At 53.4% G+C, this 24,522-nt stretch overlaps 1 protein-coding gene across 1 annotated transcript in view; it reads left to right on the top strand.

The window, feature by feature from the left end:
• The window catches only part of AKNA (AT-hook transcription factor), a 53,480-nt gene extending 29,210 nt beyond the window's left edge, over positions 1-24,270 (top strand). Inside the window, 3 exon segments of the mRNA XM_075579490.1 lie at positions 5,678-5,779; positions 6,904-7,039; positions 22,073-24,270. Coding sequence (XP_075435605.1) covers positions 5,678-5,779; positions 6,904-7,039; positions 22,073-22,331 — 497 coding nt within the window. The 3' untranslated portion in view covers positions 22,332-24,270.
• Positions 24,271-24,522: the final 252 nt, after the last annotated feature.

Raw genomic sequence — 24,522 nt, 5'->3', positions numbered from 1 at the left:
ATACACGTACATGTACACGCAGTGACACACGCACACAGTGATACACGTACATGTACACGCAGTGACACACGCACACAGTGATACACGTACATGTATACGCAGTGACACACATAAATATACACGCGGTGACACACACGTACACGGGGGCCCGCTCTCCCCCCTCCCCCTTGTAGAGACAGGCTGGGGGGGGGGGGGTATGCGGCGGCCCCCGGTGGTAAATGATAAGCCGGTAGAAGAATCAGCACTTGGGGCAGAGCAGGACGGCCGGGGAGGAGCGCCCCCTACGGTCTGACCCGGAAGTCTTTTTACACGCGTACATGTACACGCGGTGACACACACATACATGTACCCGCGGTGACACACACGTACATGCTGTGACACATGCATACATGTACCCGCGATGACACACACGTACATGTACCCCCGGTGACACACACGTACATGCTGTGACACGCATACATGTACCCGCGGTGACACACACGTACATGCGGTGACACACACGTACATGTACCCCCGGTGACACACACGTACATGCTGTGACACGCATACATGTACCCGCGGTGACACACACATACATGCGGTGACACACGCATACATGTACCCGCGGTGACACACACGTACATGTGGTGACACACATACATGTACACGCAGTGACACGCGTAGATGTAGACGCGGTGAAACACACATACATGTACACGTGATACACGTACATGTACACGCGGTGATACACACATACACGGGGTGTAGCTATAGCCCGCTCTCCGCTCTCACCCCCTCCCCCTTGTAGAGACAGGCTGGGGGGGGGGGGGGTATGCGGCGGCCCCCGGTGGTAAATGATAAGCCGGTAGAAGAATCAGCACTTGGGGCAGAGCAGGACGGCCGGGGAGGAGCGCCCCCTACGGTCTGACCCGGAAGTCTTTCTTACTTTCGATGTCTGCTGCTAGAGCGCGCTCCTCCCCGGCGTCCTGCTCTGGAGGAGAGGGGGGGAGATCTGATGAGGGGGAGATCTGATGATGATGATGAGGGGGAGAAGCTGATGATGATGAGGGGAGAGCTGATGATGGTGAGGGGGAGAAGCTGATGATGATGAGGGGAGAGCTGATGATGGTGAGGGGGAGATCTGATGATGATGATGGTGAGGGGGAGAAGCTGATGATGATGAGGGGAGAGCTGATGATGGGGAGGGGGAGAAGATGATGAGGGGGAGATCTGATGAGGGGGAGATCTGATGATGGTGAGGGGGAGAAGCTGATGATGATGAGGGGAGAGCTGATGATGGTGAGGGGGAGAAGATGATGATGATGAGGGGAGAGCTGATGATGGGGAGGGGGAGAAGATGATGAGGGGGAGATCTGATGAGGGGGAGATCTGATGATGGTGAGGGGGAGAAGCTGATGATGATGAGGGGAGAGCTGATGATGGGGAGGGGGAGAAGATGATGAGGGGGAGATCTGATGAGGGGGAGATCTGATGATGATGATGGTGAGGGGGAGAAGCTGATGATGATGAGGGGAGAGCTGATGATGGGGAGGGGGAGAAGATGATGAGGGGGAGATCTGATGAGGGGGAGATCTGATGATGATGGTGAGGGGGAGAAGCTGATGCTGATGAGGGGGAGAAGCTGCTGATGATGATGATGAGGGGAGAGCTGATGATGATGAGGGGAGAGCTGATGATGATGAGGGGGAGATCTGATGATGGTGAGGGGGAGAAGCTGATGATGATGAGGGGAGAGCTGATGATGGGGAGGGGGAGAAGATGATGAGGGGGAGATCTGATGAGGGGGAGATCTGATGATGGTGAGGGGGAGAAGCTGATGATGATGAGGGGAGAGCTGATGATGGGGAGGGGGAGAAGATGATGAGGGGGAGATCTGATGAGGGGGAGATCTGATGATGGTGAGGGGGAGAAGCTGATGATGATGAGGGGAGAGCTGATGATGGGGAGGGGGAGAAGATGATGAGGGGGAGATCTGATGAGGGGGAGATCTGATGATGATGATGGTGAGGGGGAGAAGCTGATGATGATGAGGGGAGAGCTGATGATGGGGAGGGGGAGAAGATGATGAGGGGGAGATCTGATGAGGGGGAGATCTGATGATGATGATGGTGAGGGGGAGAAGCTGATGATGATGAGGGGAGAGCTGATGATGGGGAGGGGGAGAAGATGATGAGGGGGAGATCTGATGAGGGGGAGATCTGATGATGATGATGGTGAGGGGGAGAAGCTGATGCTGATGAGGGGGAGAAGCTGCTGATGATGATGATGAGGGGGGATGATGATGATGAGGGGAGAGCTGATGATGATGAGGGGAGAGCTGATGATGAGGGATGAGAGAGAGGATCAGGGAGAGGATGGGGGTGGGAGAAAGAAATTGCAGTCAGTATTAATATGAATGGGGCCCTGAAAAAATGTTTGTTTGGGGGCCGCACATATCTAGCTACTGCACATACATGTACACGCGGTGACACACGCGTACATGTACACGCGGTGAGACACGTGTAGATGTACACACGGTGACACACGCGTACATGTTCACGTGGTGACACACGTACTTGCGGTGATACACGCGTACAAGCGGTGTGTTGCAGGGTACATGCAACCACACACGTGGATTCTCTTGATAAGGCTTCTTTATTGAGCCTTAAAAACATACAGCACACAAAACAAAATAGCTTCTCTTCAGCACACAAAAACAAAATAGATTCTCTTCAGTATAGAAAACAAGGCAGCTTCTCTTCAGCATGCAGGACACAGACAGTTCATCACACACGTACTTTGAAAAACAGACCTTATAGCAGTAATCTCTTCAGTATTTCAGTCCTGTCTCCTGACCAGCTAGCATGTGTGTACAGCCTGGGGGTTTTAAAACACCTTGATTATGCAGCTGGGGTCAGACTAATTAAGCAGCCCTTCTCCACTGAAACTTAACCTCGTCACTGCTGCACTGCAAGCCTAAACATAGGTTTGCCAGGTATATGGCTGGTGACGTTCATTCACCCTGTCACACGGTGAAACACACGTACATGTACACGCCGTGACACACACGTACATGTGGTGAAATACGTACACGCGGTGACACACACGTACATGTACACGCGGTGACACACACGTACATGTACACGCGGTGACACACACGTACATGTACGCGTGGTGACGCACACGTACATGTATATGCGGTGACACACACGTACATGTACATGCGGTGACACACACGTACATGTACATGCGGTGGCACACATACATGTACACGCAGTGACACGCGTACATGTAGACGCGGTGAAACACACATACATGTACACGTGATACACGTACATGTACACGCGGTGATACACACATACACGGGGTGTAGCTATAGCCCGCTCTCCGCTCTCACCCCCTCCCCCTTGTAGAGACAGGCTGGGGGGGGGGGGTATGCGGCGGCCCCCGGTGGTAAATGATAAGCCGGTAGAAGAATCAGCACTTGGGGCAGAGCAGGACGGCCGGGGAGGAGCGCCCCCTACGGTCTGACCCGGAAGTCTTTTTTACACGCGTACATGTACACGCGGTGACACACACATACATGTACCCGCGGTGACACACACGTACATGCTGTGACACATGCATACATGTACCCGCGGTGACACACACGTACATGTACCCCCGGTGACACACACGTACATGCTGTGACACGCATACATGTACACGCAGTGACACACGCACACAGTGATACACGTACATGTATACGCAGTGACACACATAAATATACACGCGGTGACACACACGTACACGGGGGTCCGCTCTCCCCCCTCCCCCTTGTAGAGACAGGCTGGGGGGGGGGGTATGCGGCGGCCCCCGGTGGTAAATGATAAGCCGGTAGAAGAATCAGCACTTGGGGCAGAGCAGGACGGCCGGGGAGGAGCGCCCCCTACGGTCTGACCCGGAAGTCTTTTTTACACGCGTACATGTACACGCGGTGACACACACATACATGTACCCGCGGTGACACACACGTACATGCTGTGACACATGCATACATGTACCCGCGGTGACACACACGTACATGTACCCCCGGTGACACACACGTACATGCTGTGACACGCATACATGTACCCGCGGTGACACACACGTACATGCGGTGACACACACGTACATGTACCCCCGGTGACACACACGTACATGCTGTGACACGCATACATGTACCCGCGGTGACACACACATACATGCGGTGACACACGCATACATGTACCCGCGGTGACACACACGTACATGTGGTGACACACGCATACATGTACCCGCGGTGACACACACGTACATGCGGTGACACACACGTACATGTACCCCCGGTGACACACACGTACATGCTGTGACACGCATACATGTACCCGCGGTGACACACACGTACATGCGGTGACACACGCATACATGTGCCCGCGGTGACACACACATACATGCGGTGACACACGCATACATGTACCCGCGGTGACACACACGTACATGTGGTGACACAGGCGTACATGTACCCGCGGTGACACACACGTACATGCTGTGACACACGCATACATGTACCCGCGGTGACACACACATACATGCGGTGACACACGCATACATGTACCCGCGGTGACACACACGTACATGTGGTGACACACGCATACATGTACCCGCGGTGACACACACGTACATGTGGTGACACACGCATACATGTACCCTCGGTGACACACACGTACATGCGGTGACACACGCATACATGTACCCGCGGTGACACACACGTACATGCGGTGACACACGCATACATGTACCCGCGGTGACACACACATACATGCGGTGACACAGGCGTACATGTACCCGCGGTGACACACACGTACATGCTGTGACACACGCATACATGTACCCGCGGTGACACACACATACATGCGGTGACACACGCATACATGTACCCGCGGTGACACACACGTACATGTGGTGACACAGGCGTACATGTACCCGCGGTGACACACACGTACATGTGGTGACACACGCATACATGTACCCGCGGTGACACACACGTACATGTGGTGACACACGCATACATGTACCCTCGGTGACACACACGTACATGCGGTGACACACGCATACATGTACCCGCGGTGACACACACGTACATGCGGTGACACACGCATACATGTACCCGCGGTGACACACACATACATGCGGTGACACAGGCGTACATGTACCCGCGGTGACACACACGTACATGTGGTGACACACGCATACATGTACCCGCGGTGACACACACGTACATGTGGTGACACACGCATACATGTACCCTCGGTGACACACACGTACATGCGGTGACACACGCATACATGTACCCGCGGTGACACACACGTACATGTGGTGACACAGGCGTACATGTACACGCGGTGACACAGGCGTACATGTACACGCGGTGACACAGGCGTACATGTACATGCGGTGACACAGGCGTACATGTACATGCGGTGACACACATACCTCTGTCCCTGCAGTACATGTACCCGCGGTGACACACACGTACATGTGGTGACACAGGCGTACATGTACACGCGGTGACACAGGCGTACATGTACACGCGGTGACACAGGCGTACATGTACACGTGGTGACACAGGCGTACATGTACACGCGGTGACACAGGCGTACATGTACATGCGGTGACACACATACCTCTGTCCCTGCAGTACATGTGAGCGCCGCGGCGGGGGAGAACAGAAGCCTCCATGTGCCGCCCCCCTGTCCCATGTGTCACGGGGGCGTTTATTCTGCAGATAACCAGGAGATCGGTGAGTATATCCCGTGTAATGGGAGTCTCCCATGTGCTGTGCTGGCCTGTCTCTGTATTGTGATAGTCTCCTCTGTGCTGTACCAACCTCTCTCTGTATTGTGTCAATCTCTGTGCTGTACCGGCCTCTCTCTGTATTGTGATAGTCTCCTCTGTGCTGTACCGGCCTCTCTCTGTATTGTGTCAGTCTCTGTGCTGTACCGGCCTCTCTCGGTATTGTGTCTGTCTTGGGCTTTACCGGCCTCTCTCTGTATTGTGTCAGTCTCTGTACTGTACTGGCCTCTCTGCATTGTGTCAGTCTCTGTGCTGTACCGGCCTCTCTCTGTGTTGTGTCAGTCTTTGTGCTGGGCCAGCCGCTCTGTAGTGTGTCAGTCTCTGTGCTGTACAGGCCTCTCTGTATTGTGTCTGTCTCTGTGCTGTACAGGCTTCTCTGTATTGTGTCTGTCTCTGTGCTGTACCGGCCTCTCTCTGTATTGTGTCTGTCTCTGTGCTGTACCGGCCTCTGTATTGTGTCAGTCTGTGTGCTGGGCCAGCCTCTCTGTATTGTGTCTGTCTCTGTGCTGTACCGGCCTCTCTCTGTATTGTGTCTGTCTCTGTGCTGACCCGGCCTCTCTCTGTATTGTGTCAGTCTCTGCGCTGGGCCAGCCGCTCTGTATTGTGTCAGTCTCTGTGCTGTACCAGCCTCTCTCTGTATTGTCAGTCTCTGTGCTGTACAGGCCTCTCTGTATTGTGTCTGTCTCTGTGCTGTACCGGCCTCTCTCTGTATTGTGTCTGTCTCTGTGCTGTACCGGCCTCTGTATTGTGTCAGTCACTGTGCTGTACCAGCCTCTCTCTGTATTGTCAGTCTCTGTGCTTTACCGGCCTCTCTCTGTATTGTGTCAGTCTTTTCTGTATTGTGTCAGTCTCTGTGCTGTACCGGCCTCTCTCTGTATTGTCAGTCTCTGTGCTGTACAGGCCTCTCTGAATTGTGTCTGTGGTGTACCGGCCTCTCTCTGTATTGTGACGGTCTCCCTGTATTGTGACGGTCTCTCTGTATTGTGATGGTCTCTCTGTATTGTGACGGTCTCTCTCTCTCTGTGACACTGGGGGAACATGTCTATGACAGATGCTCTCTTCTCCTGACAGAAACCTCTGAGCGTCACAGGCCGCGTGTGAGGTCAGAGGGGGGCGTGCGTGCTGGGCCGTGGGTTATGGGTGAGACCCCCTCAGTGAGTGTGGGGTATATTCCGCCCCCACCCATGTCATACCCCCCCGCGATAATGTAAGTATTCAGACCCACTTGCACAATGTGCATGCGTGCGTGTGTGCGTGCGTGTGTGTGCGTGCGTGTGTGTGCGTGTGTATATATATATATAGGGAGACACGGGCTGGGGGTGGTGAGTTTATATTATATATGTGCGTGTGTGTATATATATATATAGGGAGGGGTGGTGAGTTTATATTATATGTGTGTGCGTGTGTGTATATATAGGGAGACACGGGCTGGGGATGGTGAGTTTATATTACAGAATATGTGTGTGAGTGTGTATATATATATAGGGAGACACGGGCTGGGGATGGTGAGTTTATATTATATGTGTGTGAGTGTGTATATAGGGAGACACGGGCTGGGGATGGTGAGTTTATATTATATATGTGCGTGTGTGTGTATATATAGGGAGACACGGGCTGGGGGTGGTGAGTTTATATTACAGTATATGTGTGTGAGTGTGTACAATAGGAAAAAACCTGGCGCTTACCTTAAGCTTAATATATGAGGTGTGCTTACAATGTGGCAGTAAGTTAGACCACGGCTCTATGACAGATGCTTTGAGCCAGCATGGAGTTCCCCTCTGCTGCAACCCCAGGGAAGGGTTAATCCGGAACCCTTTTAAAGATATAGAGACATACAAGCAATGGGGGAGCGTGGGATTAGAAAAACATTTGACAATAAAAAACAATAAAATACAATAAAATTAATGTGGTTACAACAATATTGCTGGGGGTTGGTGAAAATATTAAATACACTTACACGGCCATGTGCAAGCGGACACGGTAATGTGGTTTCTTTAAGCAATTCCAGTCACTACCAACAACAGGTAATGGTGGTTTAGAGGGTTTTGAAATAAATATATAAATATATCTGTACTCACACGGCCATGTGTGAGTCCTTGCAGGCTGGGGATGGTGAGTTTATATTATATATGTGCGTGTGTGTGTATATATAGGGAGACACGGGCTGGGGGTGGTGAGTTTATATTACAGTATATGTGTGTGAGTGTGTATATATATATAGGGAGACACGGGCTGGGGATGGTGAGTTTATATTACAGTATATGTGCGTGCGTATACAGTATATAGGGAGACACGGGCAGGGGGTGGTGATTTTATATTATATATGTGTGTGTATATATAGGGAGACACAGGCTGGGGGTGGTGATTTTATATTATATGTGTGCGTGTGGATATATAGGGAGACACGGGCTGGGGATGGTGAGTTTATATTATATATGTGTGTGTGTATATATAGGGAGACACGGGCTGGGGGTGGTGATTTTATATTATATGTGTGCGTGTGGATATATAAGGAGACACGGGCTGGGGGTGGTGATTTTATATTATATGTGTGTGAGTGTGTATATAGGGAGACACGGGCTGGGGATGGTGATTTTATATTATATATGTGCGTGTGTGTGTATATATAGGGAGACACGGGCTGGGGGTGGTGAGTTTATATTACAGTATATGTGTGTGAGTGTGTATATATATATAGGGAGACACGGGCTGGGGATGGTGAGTTTATATTACAGTATATGTGCGTGCGTATACAGTATATAGGGAGACACGGGCAGGGGGTGGTGATTTTATATTATATATGTGTGTGTGTATATATAGGGAGACACAGGCTGGGGGTGGTGATTTTATATTATATGTGTGCGTGTGGATATATAGGGAGACACGGGCTGGGGATGGTGAGTTTATATTATATATGTGTGTGTGTATATATAGGGAGACACGGGCTGGGGGTGGTGATTTTATATTATATGTGTGCGTGTGGATATATAGGGAGACACGGGCTGGGGGTGGTGATTTTATATTATATGTGTGCGTGTGGATATATAGGGAGACACGGGCTGGGGATGGTGAGTTTATATTATATGTACGTGCGTGCGTGTGTATATATAGGGAGACACAGGCTGGGGGTGGTGAGTGTCACGGTAACTTGTGATAGGATATAATATACACCAAATAACTGGGTTGAACTGAACACGACTTAGATATAATAAAGAGAATTTATTCCTTAAAGAAGGTGAACACACAGGATAGTACAAATAACAGACAAGAAATACACTTACTTAGGGATTGGAATGATGAAGTAATCAGGAAAACAGGATTAGCAATTCAACAGCAATCAGGCAAGTAGTTGGTAAAATGAAGACAAAGGGTATAGGGCTGACACCAGTTTATATGTAATTCCAGTCCTATACCTATCATTGAGTTCAGGCCATTGGAGAACAATTACCTGCACCCAATCTCTAACGTGGGAACATTGATAACCCATGCCCCCCAAGCTAGTTGGCACATGCGTACTTCTGGCCCTGGGGGCCTCATTTCTTTAGCCCCACACAAAAGTCAGGGCGCCGGTCTGTCTACCAGACCTGGATCTGGTCAGGAAACCCTTTGTCTGTAGGTGAGAATTATAGCACTTACAGACCACTCAAGCCCTGCATTTCTCCGCCCTAATGTATACAGCTAGGGTGGCTGAGCCTTTGATCAGGGGGTCTGTTGTAGACAATAGGTCGCCCCCCTGAGCATCTACATTAACCAGATTCAGAAACCTTTGCAGGCTTTTATCCCCGCTTCGAAATCCAATACAGTTTTTAATATTAAGACATATTAAAATAATCAGTTCGGCTGGGCCAAGCGGGCCGAAACTTGCCAGTCCCTCATGCCGGAGGTGACTCTCCATGGTGGCCAAGTTTCAGCTCGCTGCTACCCTCCGAGCCGGAGATACACAAATACAGTTTAAAACTCATTACTTTAATGCAGGATTCTCCGCTCTAAAAATGAATCTCTGCTTTTCACTCTTTCCCATTGAAATCAATGGGCTCCGCCGCTATAGTCTTTCAATGGGGCAACTCCGCCATTGAAGTCTATAGGGCTCCTCCGCCATAGTCTTTCAGTGGAGTAACGCCGCCATTTAAGTCTATGGGGAAAATCACAATTCTTTACATTGGCCCATACTCCGTCTGGTTGGTCGGAGAGGGCTGGAAATGGCCATGCAGTCATGCCGGAACAGTGACTACATGTGACCCAAATCCCTGCCCTCTGGTCTTCTCAGAACCGGAGATATGGGCTTCCACATTTTAGGCTTTCGGACTTAGCCGTTTTCTCGCGCTGCTCTTCCCTCCGTCAATGGAGTCAATGGCGCGACCCTCTTGGCGAGCACGACCCTTTACGGGGGTCCTTAATCCTCGGACCCGGTGGTGGTCGAGTGTGGGGGTTCCTAGGATCTAGGGGCAAAAAGAATTTTATTTCTGGGTGCCCTAGAACCTAAGTTTCCCATGACAATTGTAGTTGACCTTGAACTAGTGTGATAAAAGCTCTTTTTCAGACATTGTATCCGCTTCTGCGGTTTGGATGGCTGCCAACCCGTTCCTGGAGGTCGGCGTCGAGGAATCCCCATTGAAATCAATGGCTCCATTGACTTACAATGGGGCACCGCCACTCCTCCTCTCGGACGCCACCTGCTGGTCTTCGATGGAAACGGGCCCAAACCGCCGGATTCGCCATAGGTTTCAATGGAGCTGCAATGGCGACCTATGGGAAACTGCAAAACGGAGCCTAAAAAGGCAGGAACATGGAACAAAGGGCTATAATCACTTCCTAACTATTAACCCTTCTCTTCCCGAACGGATCCCAGTGTGTGTGTGGTGCAGACACTGAAATGGTGACAATACATTATAACAGGGGAATACACATTTGGATGTTGCAGCAAGGTAAAAACTACATTCCTGGGCCGCAGTCCAGTTAACCCCTTGCCTCCCTGGTGAGGTCAGGGGGTGGCTATATGTGATGCAACCCCTTTAATACTGGGCCAATCCCCCTCTCTACAGTGAATTTATATTATATATGTGCGTGTGTGTGTATATATATAGGGAGACACAGGCTGGGGGTGGTGATTTTATATTATATGTGCGTGCGTGTGTATATATAGGGAGACACGGGCTGGGGATGGTGAGTTTATATTATATATTTACGTACGTATATATAGGGAGACACGGGCTGGGGGGGGTGATTTTATATTATATATGTGTGTATGTGTGTATATATAGGGAGACATGGGCTGGGGTTGGTGAGTTTATATTATGTGTGTGTGTGTGTATATATAGGGAGACATGGGCTGGGGTTGGTGAGTTTATATTATACTAGCTGATATACCCGGCGTTGCCCATGAGTTAAATTTCCCGCTCCCTCCTCTCCCCCTATTTCTGTGCTCCCCCTCTTTCTCCGTCCCCCCCCCCCAGAGGGGGGGACAGTGAACAGGAGGGGGGGGATAGTGGACAGGAGGGGGGGACAGTGGACAGGAGGGGGGGGGACAGTGGACAGGAGGGGGGGGACAGTGGACAGGAGGGGGGGGACAGTGGACAGGAGGGGGGGGACAGTGGACAGGAGGGGGGGGATAGTGGAGAGGAGGGGGGGGATAGTGGAGAGGAGGGGGGGGGACAGTGGACAGGAGGGGGGGTACAGTGGACAGGAGGGGGGGTGGGCACAGTGGACAGGAGGGGGGGTGGGGACAGTGGACAGGAGGTTGTGGGGACAGTGGGCAGGAGGGGGGGGTGGGGACAGTGGACAGGAGGGAGGGGTGGGGATAGTGGACAGGCGGGGGGTGGGTACAGTGGACATGAGGGGGGTGGGGACAGTGGACAGGAGGGAGGGGATGGGGACAGTGGACAGGAGGGAGGGGGTGGGGGCAGTGGACAGGAGGGGGGGTGGGGATAGTGGACAGGAGGGGGGTGAGGACAGTGGACAGGAGGGGGGGTGGGGACAGTGGACAGGAGGGGGCGGGGGTGGGGACAGTGGACAGGAGGGAGGGGGTGGGGACAGTGGGCAGGAGGGGGGGTGGGGACAGTGGACAGGAGGGAGGGGGTGGGGACAGTGGACAGGAGGGGGGGTGGGGATAGTGGACAGGCGGGGGGTGGGTACAGTGGACAGGAGGGGGGTGGGGACAGTGCACAGGAGGGGGGGACACAGTGGACAGGAGGGGGGGACACAGTGTCACACACACACACAGACAGTGACACACACACACGTCTCAGTCCCGTGCGGTGCCTTTCTCGGGCGCAAGCCCCGCCCCCCCCGCAGTCCCCTGCGGTGCTTTCTCAGGCGCTGTACCCCCCACCCTCCTCCGCCGCCATCCGCAACATACACCGGCAGAGGCAGGAGGAGGAGCCGAGAGTGCGGCGGGAGCAGGGGTGAGCGGGACAGAAGGGAGCGGCGGAGCCTTGTGGTGCGGGTGATGGGGGGAGCCGGCGGGGAGGTGAGCTGGGGGGGTTAGGGTGGGGAGGTGAGCTGGGGGGGTTAGGGCGGGGAGGTGAGCTGGGGAGGTGAGCTGTGGGGGTTAGGGTGGGGAGGTGAGCTGTGGGGGTTAGGGTGGGGAGGTGAGCTGGGGGGGTTAGGGTGGGGAGGTGAGCTGTGGGGGTTAGGGTGGGGAGGTGAGCTGGGGGGTTAGGTGGGGAGGTGAGCTGGGGGGGTTAGGGTGGGGAGGTGAGCTGGGGGGGTTAGGTGGGGAGGTGAGCTGAGGGGGTTAGGGTGGGGAGGTGAGCTGGGGGGGTTAGGGTGGGGAGGTGAGCTGGGGGGGTAGGGTGGGGAGGTGAGCTGTGGGGGTTAGGTGGGGAGGTGAGCTGGGGGGGTTAGGGTGGGGAGGTGAGCTGTGGGGGTTAGGTGGGGAGGTGAGCTGGGGGGGTTAGGGTGGGGAGGTGAGCTGGGGGGGTTAGGGTGGGGAGGTGAGCTGGGGGGGTTAGGGTGGGGAGGTGAGCTGGGGGGGTTAGGGTGGGGAGGTGAGCTGGTGGGGTTAGGGTGGGGAGGTGAGCTGTGGGGGTTAGGGTGGGGAGGTGAGCTGTGGGGGTTAGGGTGGGGAGGTGAGCTGTGGGGGTTAGGGTGGGGAGGTGAGCTGTGGGGGTTAGGGTGGGGAGGTGAGCTGGGGGGGTTAGGGTGGGGAGGTGAGCTGGGTGAAGAGGACAGTGGCCGGGTGCTTGTGCGTGCGTACGTGTGTGTGGCAGTTGGGTGACGTCAGAGCCATAGAGCCACACAGGCCAATGAGAGGCGTGTGGGGCAGGGATACAGAGCAATCTGATTGGCCACATCTACAACCCCACAAACTTCAGATTTATATATTAAGATGTGTGTGCGTGCGTGCGTATATATAGGGGGAAACGGGCTGGGGGTGGTGAGTTTATATTATATGTGTGCGTGTGTATATATAGGGGGAAACGGGCTGGGGATGGTGAGTTTATATTATGCGTGCGTGCGTGCGTGCGTGCGTATATATAGGGAGACGGGCTGGGGATGGTGAGTTTATATTATATATGTGCGTGCGTATATATAGGGAGACACGGGCTGGGGGTGGTGAGTTTATATTATATATGTGCGTGCGTATATATAGGGAGACACGGGCTGGGGGTGGTGAGTTTATATTATATGTGCGTGCGTATGTATATATAGGGAGACACGGGCTGGGGATGGTGAGTTTATATTATATGTGCTTGTGTGTGTATATATAGGGAGACACGGGCTGGGGATGGTGAGTTTATATTATATGTACGTGCGTGCGTATATATAGGGAGACACGGGCTGGGGGTGGTGAGTTTATATTATATGTGCGTGCATGCGTATATATAGGGAGACACGGGCTGGGGGTGGTGAGTTTATATTATATATGTGCGTGCATGCGTATATATAGGGAGACGCGGGCTGGGGATGGTGATTTTTATACTGTGTGTTCCATTTTTACCCAACAATGGTAATTTCTTCCTGCGATATGTCCGGCCTGTCGCCATTTTAATTTCTTCCCCCTAGTGATGATGTCACAAACATTTGTTTACTTCCAACCCCATTCATTCTTGGGTAATACCCAGCATGCATCTCTCCATACTTCTTTGAGTTGTCTGAAGTTTTTGAATTGCCTTTGCCTTTATGGTCCAAGTGTCACACCCATACGTGAGCGCGGGCAGGATACACGGGTCAGGCACTTTCCTCTTGAGGCTCAGGGGAAGGTCCCTTTAAATGATTGTCTGGTTTCTTCCAAATACGCTCCATCCCATCTTTAGTGTCCTATTGATTTAATTTAAAAGCTTCCCATCCATAGATATTTCCTGGCCAAGGTAGACATCGTTTTTAAGTTTCATAAGGAGGCCAGTTTCTTACCGGCTTCGGCGAGTTCTCTGATTTTTGGTTGGAGATCTTCTGGACTTGTGACAAAAATAAGAATGTCCTCGGCAAATCGTAGGCAACTGAAATATTCACTGTTGATTTTGACTCGTTATTTCTCCCAATCCAATGTCTTGAACAATTCTTGCAGTGCTGCAGTGAAAAGCTTTGGTGACACGGTGTCTCCCTGCCGCACTCCCTTACTGATCCTGGTGACACGGTGTCTCCCTGCCGCACTCCCTTACTGATCCTGGTGACACGGTGTCTCCCTGCCGCACTCCCTTACTGATCCTGGTGACACGGTGTCTCCCTGCCGCACTCCCTTACTGATCCTGGTGACACGGTGTCTCCCTGCCGCACTCCCTTACTGATCCTGGTGACACGGTGTCTCCCTGCCGCACTCCTGTGCTGATCCTGGTGACACGGTGTCTCCCTGCCGCACTCCCTTACTGATCCTGGTGACACGGTGCCTCTCTGCCACACTCCCTTACTGATCCTGGTGACACGGTGTCTCCCTGCCACACTCCCTTCCTGATCCTGGTGACACGGTGTCTCCCTGCCGCACTCCCTTGCTGATCCTGGTGACAGTGTCTCCCTGCCGCACTCCCTTACTGATCCTGGTGTCACGGTGTCTTCTTGCCGCACTCCCTTATTGATCCTGGTGACATGATGCCTCCCTGCCGCACTCCCTTGCTGATCCTGGTGACACGGTGCCTCCCTGCCGCACTCCCTTACTGATCCTGGTGACACGGTGTCTCCCTGCCGCACTCCCTTACTGATCCTGGTGACACGGTGTCTCCCTGCCGCACTCCCTTACTGATCCTGGTGACACGGTGCCTCCTTACCGTACTCCCTTGCTGATCCTGGTGACACGGTGTCTCCCTGCCGCACTCCCTTACTGATCCTGGTGTCACGGTGTCTCCTTGCCGCACTCCCTTATTGATCCTGGTGACATGGTGCCTCCCTGCCGCACTCCCTTGCTGATCCTGGTGACACGGTGTCTCCCTGCCGCACTCCCTTACTGATCCTGGTGACATGGTGTCTCCCTGCCGCACTCCCTTACTGATCCTTGTGACATGGTGTCTCCCTGCCACACACCCTTACTGATCCTGGTGACACCGTGTCTCCCTGCCGCACTCCCTTACTGATCCTGGTGACACGGTGTCTCCCTGCCGCACTCCCTTACTGATCCTGGTGTCACGGTGTCTCCCTGCCGCACTCCCTTACTGATCCTGGTGACACGGTGTCTCCCTGCCGCACTCCCTTACTGATCCTGGTGACACGGTGTCTCCCTGCCGCACTCCCTTACTGATCCTGGTGACACGGTGCCTCCCTGCCGCACTCCCTTATTGATCCTGGTGACACGGTGCCTCCCTGCCGCACTCCCTTACTGATCCTGGTGACACGGTGTCTCCCTGCCGCAGGCTCTTATTGATCCTGGTGACACGGTGTCTCCCTGCCGCACTCCCTTACTGATCCTGATGACACGGTGCCTCTCTGCCGCACTCCCTTACTGATCCTGATGACACGGTGCCTCTCTGCCGCACTCCCTTGCTGATCCTGGTGACAGTGTCTCCCTGCCTCACTCCCTTACTGATCCTGGTGACATGGTGCCTCCCTGCCGCACTCCCTTATTGATCCTGGTGACATGGTGCCTCCCTGCCGCACTCCCTTGCTGATCCTGGTGACACGGTGTCTCCCTGCCGCACTCCCTTACTGATCCTGGTGACACGGTGTCTCCCTGCCGCACTCCCTTACTGATCCTTGTGACACGGTGTCTCCCTGCCGCACTCCCTTACTGATCCTGGTGACACGGTGTCTCCCTGCCGCACTCCCTTACTGATCCTTGTGACACGGTGTCTCCCTGCCGCACTCCCTTACTGATCCTGGTGACACGGTGTCTCCCTGCCGCACTCCCTTACTGATCCTTGTGACACGGTGCCTCCTTACCGCACTCCCTTACTGATCCTGGTGACACGGTGTCTCCCTGCCGCACTCCCTTACTGATCCTTGTGACACGGTGCCTCCTTACCGCACTCCCTTGCTGATCCTGGTGACACCGTGTCTCCCTGCCGCACTCCCTTACTGATCCTGGTGTCACGGTGTCTCCCTGCCGCACTCCCTTATTGATCCTGGTGACACGGTGTCTCCCTGCCGCACTCCCTTACTGATCCTGGTGACACGGTGTCTCCCTGACGCACTCCCTTACTGATCCTGGTGACACGGTGTCTCCCTGCCGCACTCCCTTACTGATCCTGGTGACACTGTGCCTCCCTGCCGCACTCCCTTATTGATCCTGATGACACGGTGTCTCCCTGCCGCACTCCCTTACTGATCCTTGTGACACGGTGCCTCCTTACCGCACTCCCTTACTGATCCTGGTGACACGGTGTCTCCCTGCCGCACTCCCTTGCTGATCCTGGTGAAACGGTGTCTCCCTGCCGCACTCCCTTACTGATCCTGGTGACACGGTGTCTCCCTGCCGCGCTCCCTTACTGATCCTGGTGACACGGTGTCTCCCTGCCGCACTCCCTTACTGATCCTGCTGTCACGGTGTCTTCTTGCCGCACTCTCTTATTGATTCTGGTGACACGGTGCCTCCCTGCCGCACTCCCTTACTGATCCTGGTGACACAGTGTCTCCCTGCCGCACTCCCTTACTGATCCTGGTGACACGGTGTCTCCCTGCCACACTCCCTTACTGATCCTGGTGACACAGTGTCTCCCTGCCACACTCCCTTACTGATCCTGGTGACACGGTGTCTCCCTGCCGCACTCCCTTGCTGATCCTGGTGACACCGTGTCTCTCTGCCGCACTCCCTTACTGATCCTGCTGTCACGGTGTCTTCTTGCCGCACGCTCTTATTGATCCCGGTGACACAGTGTCTCCCTGCCGCACTCCCTTACTGATCCTGGTGACACGGTGTCTCCCTGCCGCACTCCCTTACTGATCCTGGTGACACAGTGTCTCCCTGCCGCACTCCCTTACTAATCCTGGTGACACGGTGTCTCCCTGCCGCACTCCCTTACTGATCCTGGTGACACGGTGTCTCCCTGCCGCACTCCCTTACTGATCCTGGTGACACGGTGTCTCCCTGCCGCACTCCCTTACTGATCCTGGTGACACGGTGTCTCCCTGCCGCACTCCCTTACTGATCCTGGTGACACAGTGTCTCCCTGCCGCACTCCCTTACTGATCCTGGTGACACGGTGTCTCCCTGCCGCACTCCCTTACTGATCCTGGTGACACGGTGCCTCTCTGCCGCACTCCCTTACTGATCCTGGTGACACGGTGCCTCTCTGCCGCACTCCCTTACTGATCCTGGTGACACGGTGCCTCTCTGCCGCACTCCCTTACTGATCCTGGTGACACGGTGTCTCTCTGCCGCACTCCCTTACTGATCCTGCTGTCACGGTGTCTTCTTGCCGCACGCTCTTATTGATCCCGGTGACACAGTGTCTCCCTGCCGCACTCCCTTACTGATCCTGGTGACACGGTGTCTCCCTGCCGCACTCCCTTACTGATCCTGGTGACACAGTGTCTCCCTGCCGCACTCCCTTACTGATCCTGGTGACACGGTGTCTCCCTGCCGCACTCCCTTACTGATCCTGGTGACACGGTGTCTCCCTGCCGCACTCCCTTACTGATCCTGGTGACACAGTGTCTCCCTGCCGCACTCCCTTACTAATCCTGGTGACACAGTGTCTCCCTGCCGCACTCCCTTACTGATCCTGGTGACACAGTGTCTCCCTGCCGCACTCCCTTACTGATCCTGGTGACACGGTGTCTCCCTGCCGCACTCCCTTACTGATCCTGGTGACACGGTGTCTCCCTGCCGCACTCCCTTACTGATCCTGGTGACACGGTGTCTCCCTGCCGCACTCCCTTACTAATCCTGGTGACACAGTGTCTCCCTGCCGCACTCCCTTACTGATCCTGGTGACACAGTGTCTCCCTGCCGCACTCCCTTACTGATCCTGGTGACACAGTGTCTCCCTGCCGCACTCCCTTCCTGATCCTGGTGACACGGTGCCTCCCTGCCGCACTCCCTTACTGATCCTGGTGACACGGTGTCTCCCTGCCGCACTCCCTTACTGATCCTGGTGACACGGTGCCTCTCTGCCGCACTCCCTTACTGATCCTGGTGACACGGTGTCTCCCTGCCGCACTCCCTTACTGATCCTGGTGACACGGTGTCTCCCTGCCGCAGTCCCTTACTGATCCTGGTGACACGGTGTCTCCCTGCCGCACTCCCTTACTGATCCTGGTGACACGGTGTCTCCCTGCCGCACTCCCTTACTGATCCTGGTGACATGGTGTCTCCCTGCCGCACTCCCTTACTGATCCTGGTGACACGGTGTCTCCCTGCCGCACTCCCTTACTGATCCTGGTGACACGGTGTCTCCCTGCCGCACTCCCTTACTGATCCTGGTGACACGGTGTCTCCCTGCCGCACTCCCTTACTGATCCTGGTGACACAGTGTCTCCCTGCCGCACTCCCTTACTGATCCTGGTGACACAGTGTCTCCCTGCCGCACTCCCTTCCTGATCCTGGTGACACGGTGCCTCCCTGCCGCACTCCCTTACTGATCCTGGTGACACGGTGTCTCCCTGCCGCACTCCCTTATTGATCCTGGTGACACGGTGTCTCCCTGCCGCACTCCCTTACTGATCCTGGTGACACGGTGTCTCCCTGCCGCACTCCCTTACTGATCCTGGTGACACGGTGTCTCCCTGCCGCACTCCCTTACTGATCCTGGTGACACGGTGTCTCCCTGCCGCACACCCTTACTGATCCTGGTGACACGGTGTCTCCCTGCCACACTCCCTTACTGATCCTGGTGACACGGTGTCCCCCTGCCGCACTCCCTTACTGATCCTGGTGACACGGTGCCTCTCTGCCGCACTCCCTTACTGATCCTGGTGACACGGTGTCTCCCTGCCGCACTCCCTTACTAATCCTGGTGACATGGTGCCTCCCTGCCGCACTCCCTTCCTGATCCTGGTGACACGGTGCCTCCCTGCCGCACTCCCTTACTGATCCTGGTGACACGGTGTCTCCCTGCCGCACTCTCTTACTGATCCTGGTGACACGGTGTCTCCCTGCCGCACTCCCTTACTGATCCTGGTGACACGGTGTCTCCCTGCCTCACTCCCTTACTGATCCTGGTGACACGGTGCCTCCCTGCCGCACTCCCTTACTGATCCTGGTGACACAGTGTCTCCCTGCCGCACTCCCTTACTGATCCTGGTGACACGGTGTCTCCTTGCCACACTCCCTTGCTGATCCTGGTGACACGGTGTATCCCTGCCGCACTCCCTTACTGATCCTGGTGACACGGTGTCTCCCTGCCGCACTCCCTTACTGATCCTGCTGTCACGGTGTCTCCTTGCCACACTCCCTTACTGATCCTGGTGACACGGTGTCTCCCTGCCGCACTCCCTTATTGATCCTGGTGACACGGTGCCTCCCTGCCGCACTCCCTTACTGATCCTGGTGACACGGTGTCTCCCTGCCGCACTCCCTTACTGATCCTGGTGACACGGTGTCTCCCTGCCGCACTCCCTTATTGATCCTGGTGACACGGTACCTCCCTGCCGCACTCCCTTACTGATCCTGGTGACACGGTGTCTCCCTGCCGCACTCCCTTATTGATCCTGGTGACACGGTACCTCCCTGCCGCACTCCCTTACTGATCCTGGTGACACGGTGTCTCCCTGCCGGACGCTCTTATTGATCCTGGTGACACAGTGTCTCCCTGCCGCACTCCCTTATTGATCCTGGTGACACGGTGCCTCCCTGCCGCACTCCCTTACTGATCCTGGTGACATGGTGTCTCCCTGCCGCACTCCCTTACTGATCCTGGTGACACGGTGTCTCCCTGCCGCACTCCCTTATTGATCCTGGTGACACGGTGTCTCCCTGCCGCACTCCCTTACTGATCCTGGTGACACGGTGTCTCCCTGCCGCACACTCTTACTGATCCTGGTGACACGGTGTCTCCCTGCCGCACTCCCTTACTGATCCTGGTGACACGGTGTCTCCCTGCCACACTCCCTTACTGATCCTGGTGACACGGTGTCTCCCTGCCGCACTCCCTTACTGATCCTGGTGACACGGTGTCTCCCTGCCGCACTCCCTTACTGATCCTGGTGACACGGTGTCTCCCTGCCGCACTCCCTTACTGATCCTGGTGACACGGTGTCTCCCTGCCGCACTCCCTTACTGATCCTGGTGACATGGTGTCTCCCTGCCGCACTCCCTTACTGATCCTGGTGACATGGTGTCTCCCTGCCGCACTCCCTTACTGATCCTGGTGACATGGTGTCTCCCTGCCGCACTCCCTTACTGATCCTGGTGACATGGTGTCTCCCTGCCGCACTCCCTTAGTGATCCTGGTGACATGGTGTCTCCCTGCCGCACTCCCTTACTGATCCTGGTGACATGGTGTCTCCCTGCCGCACTCCCTTACTGATCCTGGTGACATGGTGTCCCCCTGCCGCACTCCCTCGCTGATCCTTACCTTGCTTGTATCTTCATGTGATCTAATGGTTGATGTGAAATTTGCGTTAATGTGTTTTATTATATCCATGCATGTTTCTTCAACATGTGTTCTTCTTAATTCAACTAGGACCGCTGAGGTGTAGACAGAATAAAATGCTTATTCGCTTATATGAATCCTAAACTGAGTGGTAGATCGTATTCAGTACTTCAGGAAATCACTTCTTGTACAGTGGCGGCGCCCTTAGTCTAAAGCGGCCGCCACTGCGGCTATTTTTTTTTCCCAGCGCCAATTTCGGCGCCAAAAACAAACATGCAAAGAAAATTGCGGTTAAGCTTTAGATTAAGCTTAGCCGCAGCTGTAGGTCTTGGATGCGTGTCCCCTGCGAAATCCAGTTTGTTCTCTAGGCCGGCAAAGTCCTGGATCTGTTGTAGCCGATTAGAATTGCTGTACAAACCTTGTCAGTGTTTGGAAGTAGCATGATAGGCCTGCAGTTCTTCAGGTCTCTCGCTCCTTTCACATGGATGAGGATAATTACTCCATTGCTCTGGATTTTCCCGCTTCTTTTAAGATTTCAGTTGTAATTGTATTTTCCCCTGGGGGCTTTCCCAGTACGTGCGTGCGTGCGTGCGTGTGTGTGTGTGTGTGTGTGTACACGTTTTACGTTATGGTGGGTGAAAAAGGCAACAAGAAACCTCCACCGTATTGCATATAGCAAATAAAAAGATCACTTGTGAGCACATTCACATGCCTTAGGCAGGTCTGCAACCCTGCCTTTCACTATTATCCCCAACATACAGCGCTTCCACTGCAGCAAGGAATTCTGGGAAATGACATGCAAAAGAGCACACTGTGTCACCTTTTGTCTGAAAAAACAGTGTTACATGGAGCCCATATAAGCTAATGCTCGCTGTTAACACAGCTTTAAAGCACAGCATGGGAATCAGATGGTCTTTTTATTTGCTATATGCATTACGGTGGGGGATTCTTGTTGCTTTTTTTACCCACCATAACTTAAAACGTGATGGTAAATGAAACCAACGTCTGATGAGGCCCATTAAGGTTGAAACATGTCTGTGAATGGTTTCTCTGGCTTTGCATCTGATTCCCATGTGTGTATCGCGATCACACACACACACACACACACACACACACACACACACACACACACACACACACACACACACACACACACACACACACACACACACACACACACACAATCTCATATAGATTTTGTGTGTAATCTGTGAATGTGTCAAAGAGCTTACAATCTAAAGGAGACAATTGCAGAGTCCCCTGTGTTATTCATAGAGGGTAAGTGCACTTGTTAGTATCTTGTCAGCTGTTATTTGAGTACTGATTCCCTCCTCTCCCCTCAGATTCGGCCCTCCAGCACCCCCCTTCACCAGCTCCCGGATTTACCTCCCGGCAGGATACAGTGTGGCGGAGCTACACCCCCCGCATGCTGTGACTGCACCTCCTGCACCCGTCCACCTGCAGCTGGAGGATCTTAGCTGGCCCCTGAGCCGGGCGCTGGAGGCTGCGCAGGAGCTAAAAGGAACCAGCAGGAGAATGTGCCGGTCCCTGACCTCTGACCTCAGCCTGCAGCGCAGCCTACGGGGGTCCTGCCTCTTTTAGTTATGTCCGAGCGCCCACTGAAAATGTCAGATTAAGCGGTGGGGGGCATCTGTCCTCCCCCCAAAATAACTACTAGATGGTGTTAGAAGGGGATCAAAAGAAGACTTAATATTACATAAATTCTTATAGCTCTGATCTGAACTACTGCAGCCTATCACAGTGCAGCGTTCAAAGGGGGTTCCCTTCTAATACGGGAGGGGGGGAACCCCAGTCTCAGGGGGTGGGGGGGACCTGTAGCCAGTCTCTGTAGCAGCTTGTCCCCCTCCACCAGCTCAAATAATTTAACCTTTAGTGTACTGGAAGAACTGGCAATGAAGTGCACTTTGTCGGAGGTTAAAATCCCTCCTCATACGATATTACCTCTTTCCCTCCTGCAGTAGGAGTCTCAGGAGTTGTGTCACCTTAGGGGGAGGTGTTGTGACCTCCGCCGCTCATATGAAGCCGGGTAGTAGTAGTAGTAGGAGGAGGAGGAGGGGGGTATATTACTTGCCCCAGGACACATTGTGCTCTTTCTCTTCGCTCTGTATTGTGGTCTCTAACCCCCTGCCCTAATCTCAGGAGAATATCCGGGCAGTGAGGGGTCACAAGGTGCTCTGGGCAGTGAGGGGTCACAAGGTGCTCCGGGCAGTGAGGGGTCACACGATGCTCCCGGCAGTGAGGGGTCTCAAGGTGCTCCGGGCAGTGAGGGGTCACAAGGTGCTCCGGGCAGTGAGGGGTCACAAGGTGCTCCGGGCAGTGAGGGGTCACAAGGTGCTCTGGGCAGTGAGGGGTCACAAGGTGCTCCGGGCAGTGAGGGGTCACAAGGTGCTCCGGGCAGTGAGGGGTCTTGGACCTTCTGTTCCCAAGCTGCTCCGGGTACACACGTTATCACACAACACACACACACACTTATTATACATTTGTGTGTGGGTGTATATGTAACAATTACAGTATAGAAAAATATTTGGCATCATCCTTAAACATTTGAATTCTTTCAAATCTAAATATCAAATGTCTAGAAACCCTCCTATAACCTCCTCCCCACCACCCCGCCTTAAACACTGGTAACATTTCACACCTGTACGGTATACAGTATCTAATATATTTTTATAGTATATATTTTTGCAACCGTTTTTTTTTCGGTACGAAAATGAATCCTTTTAACAGTATTTTTTTCTATTTATTTGTGTTTGTGTCACTGATCAGGATACCCTCACCCAGCGAGGGCACCCCCCACATAACCAAACATCAAATTCATTTCCCCTTATTTAATCCTGGGCTCCCCCCTCCGTTTTTTTTAACTGTTGACTTCAAACATCATTTTTTTTTTCTGGGGATTTTAAAATGGCCGTTGTTACGAACTTTGAGCTTGCCTGTTAATTCCAACTTCTTGGTAAATATTATTTTTTCACGTCATTAAACATATGACGTGCCGGCAGCACTCCTTTTTAGACGTTCTTTCTTCAGTCGTGTAAACTGGAAGTTGTCTAATTCCAATGATATGTTTTAATGGCTTAAATCCTGCATTTTTATTATTCCCTGAAGAGGTAATATTTAAATAAGGTTTTTTTTTTCTAATTGGTATGCCCTTCAAAGCACATAAATTAACCATATTTATAATTGCTGGCTGTCGTCGATCTTATTTTCCAATTTTATTTATAAAGGCCCAAAAGCCTGCAGTAGAGTGTCCACTCGGCAACTCTGGCTGTTACTTCGACCGGACTCCGCTTTAAACACAATTTACAATTCAGTGTTGGGGAGCAAACTAGAGCCTACAGTAGAACAATGACAGCGATGTTGTAGCTTCTCCCATTGTTTCAGAAGGTTTCTGACCCTACAACTAATTCCGTGTGACGGCGAGAAAACATTCCTTTTGCGTTATACATGTTTTTCCAGTTTTGTGAAAAGATACATTTGTAGAAACCTATTTTCCAGTCAATGAAGACGTTTTGATAATGACGGAGGTTGTACTGTGTTCTTTGCTTTTATGATTTGACACGTGCGCAAGAAATTAGCACAAATCTCCATACAATGGCGCGCGGTATGAATGTCGTTATGTAACTTGTATGCGGGTATCATTGTCTGGATATAGCTCCAACAATGGCAATAGGTGCAACAAGGAGAGGACATCAGGCAAAGGGAGCCCCTCCCCAGGGAGCTTACACTACGGGGTATGTTGGGAGGCATACACGACGCATCGTTCGCTGTTCGA

The sequence above is a fragment of the Ascaphus truei genome, chromosome 21 (genome assembly GCF_040206685.1).
Source record: "Ascaphus truei isolate aAscTru1 chromosome 21, aAscTru1.hap1, whole genome shotgun sequence".
Classification (NCBI taxonomy): Eukaryota; Metazoa; Chordata; class Amphibia; order Anura; family Ascaphidae; genus Ascaphus; species Ascaphus truei.
The sequence above is the reverse complement of the archived record's forward strand: the minus strand, read 5'-3'. Positions and strand labels throughout refer to the sequence as shown.